The sequence below is a fragment of the Phocoena sinus genome, chromosome 10 (genome assembly GCF_008692025.1).
Source record: "Phocoena sinus isolate mPhoSin1 chromosome 10, mPhoSin1.pri, whole genome shotgun sequence".
In the NCBI taxonomy this organism is placed as follows: Eukaryota; Metazoa; Chordata; class Mammalia; order Artiodactyla; family Phocoenidae; genus Phocoena; species Phocoena sinus.
Genome location: NC_045772.1, coordinates 28533821 through 28542536, shown reverse-complemented (window position 1 = coordinate 28542536; position 8716 = coordinate 28533821). Strand labels below are relative to the sequence as shown.

Genomic DNA, 8716 nt, shown 5'->3' with positions numbered 1-8716 from the left:
CAAATTTCTTTAAAGTACCAAAAAGTCCGATGTCAAAAATCTTGAAGAATGACTCCTCATCGGAAAAAAAAAGTTTTAGGTACTAAAATATTGACCCATTCCTAAACTGCCTGGAAGTCATCCTTTGCCTCGGGTCCCAGTGTGCAAAGCTTTATCAGTTACCTAGCTTTGAAGGAGTTACCAGATGAAATGCAGTTGGTAAACAGTAGCAGTTAGCACCTGTGTAGAAACCATACTATCAGTTGTTTTATTGTAAATTTAAGTTTGAAAAACTGGAGGAGGTGGGGGGGGGATTCCAAAAAACAGACTGAAAAAATAAAACCATTTATGTAAGTGGCAAGGGTAGTCCATGTGTTGTGATAATAATTCAAACTCATCAAGGACCGCCTGCCAATAAAGTACACAAACATCCTTTGCATTCTAAACACCTGCTTGTTTAGCTGTGTATTCCTGTGGCTACAAAATCAGAATTTAATCTTACAGGGAGAGATCAATTTCCAAATTTATTTGGGACTACTGATTTCAAGTAACCTAGATTGCATATTTCCAGTGTGAACATGTTTACATGCATACCCCCCAAAAGTCACTATATGTTAATACGTTACTTGTGTAAAGAAAAACAAAATTTTCCATTTTTAATTTTCACTGAAAAACCATGTTGTCCTCCTACAGCCAAAGAATTAAAAACAAGCTTTATCATATGGGGTAGTGGAGTGACCTACACTCCAGCATCCAACGTTCATTTGTTTCATGTAGGTTCTTAGTACTTATCTGAAATAAGTCTGAAAATGAGGAATCAAAAACTCAGCATTTCAATTTCAGAATAAAAATTCAAACATACCTTTTGTTGAATTCCAGCTTAAGTGATTTTTATGTAAATCTTGCAGCTGACGAAAGGCAAAAAGCAACCAATCTCTGTGCAGTGATTATAGCCTGCTGGTTAAGGCTATGGGTCACCTGCCCCAGGGTTTTCTAACTGAACAAGGAATCCATGGGGCAAAATAATTGTTTTTCAAAGGTGGGCCAGAATAGAACATTTATATCTTCACTTCAACAGGGAAGCAGTGAAATGTAATCCTTTGAGTACCATTCTTTTTGGTTGATGTTACCTTTGTCTCTTATCCTCATTTCATTAGCCTGGGAATGTGTCCATGTTTTCACTTTAGAACTTTTGAAAAAGCATGTTACCCCTGTGTTTATCTTCCAACACCTAAATATGTATACACAGATCATCTTCACTCCTTATCAAATGTTTTTCAGCATGACCAGTGTGCAACTGACATTCACATGGCTTACAGAAACTAAGTCTTCTGAGAAATATATTTCTTTTAGCTGAACCTCTGTAATCATGACAAGAGATTAATTAAAATGCCAAGATAAGAAACAATTTATTATAGAGAGAAGAAAAATTTCTCATCCAAAATATAGAAATCTGTACAACTTTGCCACAATCAATATACATGAACTGTACAAATTTACACCAGTTCATAATTTACCAAATAAAAGATGACTAACAAAGTTCACAAAATAGATGGTGGTTTGTGGAAAAGACTTTTACCCAATTAAGTACAAGGAAAGTTACAAACCAGACCTCCACTTTCTAAAAATAAGAAGTTTACTCAGTCTTAGAAAACTACAAGCTAGCAAATGTACAGAGAGCTGGCTGGTGCTAACACCACAGTTGAGACAGTGTCTTTTTAAGGGTCTTTTTTAAAGCCTGTTGCCAAGGCAGATTCTGGTCACTTGCTACTTTCAAGGCCAAAAACATAATACAAGGTCTGACCATTTCCCCAGGTCATGCTTACTAGTTTGTCTTATGTACATTTATACATATTTAAGTGCTAGGTAAAAATCTTGTCATAAAATTTCCAGTACTACCATGTTTAAAATGTTGAGCTTTCCTATTGAGCTGCCAGAAAGGATAACAACTTTAAGTGTCATAGTGCAAATTCTCTCTGCAGAGAAAGGTTCTTTGAAACACAGATTTGCATTAAAGGGACTGATGTAAAAATTTAGGTATCGTGTCTGGGAGAAACTAAAACCACCCTAGGACTTCACTCCCTAGCAAATAAGGTGATCATTTACTTGGACTCACAGGCTATTAAATCATTGAAAGGTACTGTCCAAACTATGGCACTGTCACTTAAAAATTTTTTTTACCACTCTATCTTGTGCCAGATCTTCACAGCTGTGACATGGTTTAAATTCCATAATCCATCCCCAAGAGGAGCCCACCCAAAGCAAAAATCAAATTTATCCATCCATTATAAGATGATGCATCCATAGACTATATCTTAACCTGATACAGTCATCATATTGTAGTTTTTGGAAGGGCTTGTTCTGCCCAAGAGAAGTTCCTCCTTACAGCTGATTCTGCTGTCTACCATTTGCACGTTGGTGCTGTTTTGAGTGCTACCTCCTGCTGGTGAGGCTTCGTACAGCACACAGATGGAGCCATCCTCTCCAATTCTGTAGGACACTTCGTAAGGATCAACCCAGAGTGTGAGTTCACTTGGGAGAAGCCTGAACAGCTCCTGACTGCTCAGTCCAATCCGCTGTGCTGCCTGTCCAATCAGAGGATCCATTTTATGGTTGATGCGAATACAGCGGTAACCTGATCCCTTGCAGGGCTTTTCTGGGAACCAGTGATGTTTATAATGTTCTATAGAAGAAAAGAACAGAGAAAACAATGCTTAGACACCGTTACTGCTGGTTCCCGCCGTAGTTTCCTTCTTCCGCTGGCTCCTTGGGATGAAAATGCGAACTATCAACTTTTTTAAATGCCCAGCATCGCGTTCGCGGCTGTGCGTGTGCGGAGATGGGAAACGCGGGCCGGGTTTTAGAAATAGCAGTAGTACGGGACAAAACAATCTCCGGGAACCAACCGGTTGGGCCGCCAAAACGGGAATCAGGCGCGCAGCCTCCGCCAGCCGGGAGCCTGTTTACTTTCCCCACCCCACCCCAGACGCACACAATGGGGTTTACAGCTTTGGAGGAGAGAAGCGCCACCAGACTGTTAACCCCGAAGGGAAGTAAACCAACCAACCCTAAACCACGCTCTGGGCAGGGCTGTAATTGTACCGGTGACAAATCCGATGATTAATGGGAAGGGGTAGGAGGAGGGGGGAGACGGCACGTCCGTCCCGGGCTGGCTTCGGAGCAGCGGCGCGCTTTCCCACCCCGGGGCCGGGCCGCCGAGCCCGCAACGGTTGGACGGGATTGGGGAAAGGGGGCGTCGAACCAACCCCAGCCCCGCGGCTCCTTTGTCCCCCAAACCCGCGTACCCGCGGACCGTCCGAAGACCACAGCTCCAGACTCGGTCGGCTTTAGTTTCTTTGTTGTGCGTCTATTTTCTTCTCCCCTCGGTTTGCCAGCCGTGGGGGGAGGGAGCGCCCTCGGCCCAGCCCCCAAACCCTCCTCGGGACCCGCCGTTAGCGGCCCCCCAGCGCGCCAGCCACCGTCCCGCGGCCGGACCCGAGCGCGGCGCCACCGAGACTCCCGCGGCCCCGACGGCTCGGCCCGGGGATGTGCGGCGGCGTCCCCCGGCGCCCATCGCCCTCCTGCCGTGGCCTGCTCACCTGCCAGCAGCTCCTGCAGGCTCTGGCTGAAGGTCTGCAGCTGTCGCTCGCTCGTGAGCCCCTTGGTGCGGAGGAACTTGGAGATGAAGGACACGGCGGCGGCGATCTCGCCTATCATGGTGGCGGCCCGGGTGTAGAAGGGATGCATGGGGGCGGCGGGCGGGGGCGGCCCGGGGCGGCCGGGGCTCGGCGGCGCGACCCCGACGGCGGAGCGGCCACCCCGGGCTCCCTCACAGGTCAGAGGGCTGAGAGGGAGAGAGGGCGTGAGGCGCGGACGGCTACTTTTTTTCTCCTTTCTTTATAGTAAAAAAGTTATTTTTGAGGCAGGAGGCGGCAGGAGAGAGGAAAAGATGAGCGACGGCGGCCTCGTCACATCGCTCGGACCTCCCCAACCGCCTCCGCCTCCAGCTCCGCAGCTTCCGAAGGCTCAAACAATTGCATTTCCAGCTTAGACCGGCAAAGAGAAGCAGAGGCCGTGCATCACTTTTTATAGCGCCGCGGAAAGGAAGTGGCGTGGCGGGAGCGTGACGGCCGACTCCAGCCATTCCGGAGATCGCACCATTGTGACGCAAGCAGATTCGGAGCCGGAGGGGGCGGGAAAAAGGGGCCAGGGGGCGGGCCCATAGACCGGGAAGAGAGGGAGGAGCTGACGTAATCCGCTTGTAAACAAATAAACCCCCGAGTGGCAGCCGGAGAAGGGGGAGCAGTGGCGGGGGACGGAGGAAACAGGGTGCGCGTGTGAAAGCCCCGCCCCCAGCCCTCGCCCCTCCTTCTCGCTTCAGCAAGTCTAGGCGCCGCGCCAGCGCGTCTTCTGGAGTGCGCTGCCCGGGCTCGCCTGCAAGGAGGCTTAATGCTGTGCAGATAAAAGCTGCCCGGCTCAGGCTGTCTACACCCGCGCCGGCGGCACGGATCGGCCTGCACGGCACCGGCCGCTAGCTGTACTCGGTGTTTACATCCTGTCCCCACGCCGAGTCTGTGTGGCTGGTTCCAAAGGCCGGAAGAGCGTACGGGGCAGCGGGATGAGGGTACAAGTGCTGAGGATACAGGGAGTGCGGAGAAAAGGAGGGAGAACCGGCTCTTGCGGGGCATCCTGCAGCCTCCGGAGCCTAGTTCCCCTCGCGAACGTGCAGCCGACGCCACAGAGCCGTTTATGCTCCACCCTTAGGGAGGAATGGGGGATGTCTTTGTCAAAGTTTAATTGCAAAATAAATAAATAAAAGGTTAGTAAGCCTTTTGTGGTTGCTGTCTCAGTAACTTCAGGAGTCAGAGTGGAGACCTTACTGAATCCAGGTTAAAACTGATAAGAAAGCCTGTTACTGAAGAGAAGTATGGCAACCGTAATAAGTTTAGTCTGTAAAAAGAAAAAAATCTATGTAATGCATTTTACACCGTTTACGCGCAAAACCGAAGGTTGTTTCCTTTTTTTCTAATCCAAGTAACTATCTGAGCCTTAGCTTTCTGCTGTTCTTTATAAAAACAAAAAAAGGTAAAATGTGAAGGTTGTGAAAGTATTACGCACAGACATTTAAGTTTATTTGAAGTCCTACTTGCAAAACTAGGGGAAAAAAAAAATACGAAGGCGCAAGCCTGCTAAAAGGATTAGGCCTGCGAGAGGGTTAACCCGAACTCCATTAAGGAGGAGGAAAAAGAAAAAGATGGTGAGCTGGGTGGGCAGATGGAGAAAGCAAACAAGAGGCAGAAGCTGAACTCTGCCAGATGGAAATAAATATCCTGAGCTTACTTGGTCATCAATATTGCAAAACACAGTACTGAGCCAAAGGGTATAGAAATGAAGGAAAAGTAGAATTTACTATAAAGCAGTAGGAGAAAAAATTTTGCTGTTTAAATGAAATACGTAAAACGGGGCTTGAAAGAATAACTTCTAGATTATTTTTTCATTCATACACAGTAATTAGGTAGTTACATGTGAAATAAATACTTTAAAGGATAATAAAAATAAATTCTTTAAAAGCATTGACTTGTGAAGTTATTTTCTTTGATTAAATGCATCAATGCATCAAAAATAATGGGAAATAGGTACATTTGTTTCCTTCTAGGACTTTTCAGATATAAGTGTGCTTAAAAATAAATGTCATGCTAATTACTTCACTAGGGATCTGAAACCTCTTTCACTACTCAAAAAGGAGATAGGGAAACAAGTAAATCTTTAAAATTACCATAGCCCTAGAACAAGATTTTCTGATATCCCTCTAAACCCCACCCACCCTTAATCATCTGCTCTGTTCATTTTCCTTAAATCATCAGTCACTTGAGCATTACATTAGAAATCAGGTGAAAGTTTTTCTCCTTCAAGCCTAGTCTCCAACTTGGACTCCCACTAATTCTGAGCTTAAATTGACTCATCTACAAAATAGAAATAATGAAGATAAAACAAAATGCTAGGATCTGAACTCAGACCTGTCTCCCAGCTCATGTTTTCTCCACGACTTTTTTTTTCTTTCATTGAAATATATTTGATATATATCATGTTAGTTTCAGGTGTACTATGTAATGACTTAACATTTGCATACATTATGAAATGTCCACTACTTTTTTTTTTTTTTTTTTGCAGTATGCAGGCCTCTCACTGTTGTGGCCTCTCCCGTTGCGGAGCACAGGCTCCGGACGCGCAGGCTCAGTGGCCATAGCTCATGGGCCTAGCCGCTCCGCGGCATATGCGATTTTCCCGGACCGGGGCACGAACCCGTGTTCCCTGTATCGGCAGGCGGACTCGCAACCACTGCGCCACCAGGGAAGCCCTGAAATGTCCAGTACTTTTAACTGCCTTCCCAGGCAGCAGCTGGACCCTTTCTGAATGCTTCTGAAATTCAGCTGAATAGAGTTAACAGAAAGTTTAACTCACATATTCTTGAAGGGTTTTTCCTCCCACTGTTTTTTATTGTATGTGTGTGTTTACCATTTAAAATCTTTCCTTTAACAGACAAATGGGTTTAAGACATTCCTCTTTTACCCCGAGAGGATCTAGGGAGTACTCAAGGAGAAAAAAAAAAAAAAAAAAGGAAATAAATATTGGTCCTAAATGTAAGCTTTAGATAGTGTACAATGTTAATTGCTAATGGTTTTCAAATCCAGACATATATGTTTAGTAATGTTGTTCCAGAAGTTTAGTAAGGCTCTTCCCATCCAAGAAACAAGGGGGTGTTTCTTGACAGCTTTTGAGTTTATAAAGGCACTTTCTCATCTTGTTGATATGCTAAACTACAGGGCACTCCCAACTATTTACAAACCCATCTCTTGACTCTGTGTCCTTAGGCAAGTTATTTAACCTCTCTGCATTGTAATCTAAAAATTATAAAGGTTGTTGTGAAGACTACGTAGAATAACTAGAGATTATTTAGCACTGTCTCCAGCACTAAGTAAACATTCAAATACATATATGTATATCTTTATATATATATAAGCTTATATATCTATATAAGCCGGCTTATATATATTGTCATCTGGCAATTTGATAATTATCAAATTAATTTCTAAAACCTAGAAAATTTTCAATCAAAGCACTAAAAAAAAATCTTAGGAAATATGTCAAAACAATCCAGAAAATGAACCTGGGTTTCAAAATAAATTTGCAAGTAACAAATGTCAGGTCTTTGGAGTGCTTAAGAGCTCAGAAAGTACTTTCTATAGAGGAAACTATCAGGCAACTAACTAGAATCCTCAAAGGGCTGGGCATTATATTCCCATCCCTCAGCTCAAATGTTACTAGAACAGTTTGCTTTGGACTAACAAATCCAAATCTGTAGACTTTTTGAGTAATTGTGTTATTCAACCAAAAAGAAGGAGAGAAGAAGAAAAAGAAACATTTATATAGGGTGAGGGAATGAACTTCTTTTTCTATTTCATAGACTGGTAAAACTCAGGGATCAACACAGTTTGAAAATCTTTTATTTTGCCAAAGATGTTTTTTAAAGAATTACCTTATCATCTGCTGTCACTATCATTTTGGGGAAAACATGACATTATAATATCCCCAAAGTAGGAAAGGTATCCATATCAGAATAAAGCATGGTCTTTTGAATTGAATAAATTTTAAGTCGTTAAATGTCACCTTTTGCATTTCATTATTGGGAACTCATCTAAACTATTAATCTATGAACACGATAGCACTAAATTAAGCTAATAATAGCTTAATAGCATAAACTATTCATTGTATATGCTATTCCCACCGCCTGGAATATCTCCTCCCTTTTTTTTTTTCCCTAGCTAATTTCTGCTCATCCTCTAAGAAGCCTTCCCTGACTCTCTGGACTTGAGTAACTACAGTATTCTGCTTCCCCTTGTCCTGGCCCTGGTACTGATCAGACATACTAGATTTACTGTGTTTACTAGACCCTCTTCCTTTCTAGTCTGTAAATTCTTACAGAGCAGGCATCTTCTGTCATTCACTATTTTTAAAAGAATATTTATTTATTTACTTTAGTTGCACGGGATCTTAGTTGTGGCACATAGGATCTTTGTTGCGGCATGTAGGATCTAGTTCCCCAACCAGGGATCAAACCTGGGCCCCCTACATTGGGAGCACAGAGTCTTACCCATTGGACCACCAGAGAAGTCCCTGTCATTCACTGTTGTACACCCAATGCCTAAGAAACAGGCCAACACATAGTAAATGCTGTTGACTGATGTTAAATAGACATCTAAATACAAATGAGTCCATCAAAACCATTACTTGCAAAAGAAAACACACACGCACAAAACCCACAAAAAACAAACAACAAAAAAACCCACATGACATGCCATTTGTCAGGTGACAAATCACACAGAGTTGTTGCTGCTTAAAATCGGACAGTCAATATTTAAAAAGATAAGTAACTCAACTCTATGGCACTGTCTTCCTGGCTGCCATAAGTGTTAGATTATTGCATAAATAGTTTTTGTAGATAAACGTTGTTTTAGGCTGCATTTCCAAAGCAAATGAAATGGAGACCAAAGTGACTTGGATATGCTGCTTAAGAAATACTGTGGTAGTGTCCACATTGCGCCCATTTAATGTTTCTTGTTTTGTTTCCCCACATGTTATGTAGACACATTTTAGTATTTTTACATCAGGTTACCTATGCGTGTCATTTGCTTGTGTGCCGCTCTCTCACATTGCCATTCTATCCTGAAGTTGGTCA

At 43.4% G+C, this 8716-nt stretch overlaps 1 protein-coding gene across 1 annotated transcript; it reads right to left on the bottom strand.

Moving 5' to 3' along the window:
* Positions 1-1363: 1363 nt before the first annotated feature.
* BTG1 (BTG anti-proliferation factor 1) lies at positions 1364-4055 on the bottom strand. The gene is made up of 2 exons (XM_032646647.1): positions 3579-4055; positions 1364-2662 (listed from the first exon to the last, which is right to left on the bottom strand). The coding sequence occupies exons 1-2, from the start codon at positions 3724-3726 to the stop codon at positions 2295-2297; spliced, it is 516 nt and encodes a 171-aa protein (XP_032502538.1). The 5' UTR covers positions 3727-4055; the 3' UTR covers positions 1364-2294.
* Positions 4056-8716: the final 4661 nt, after the last annotated feature.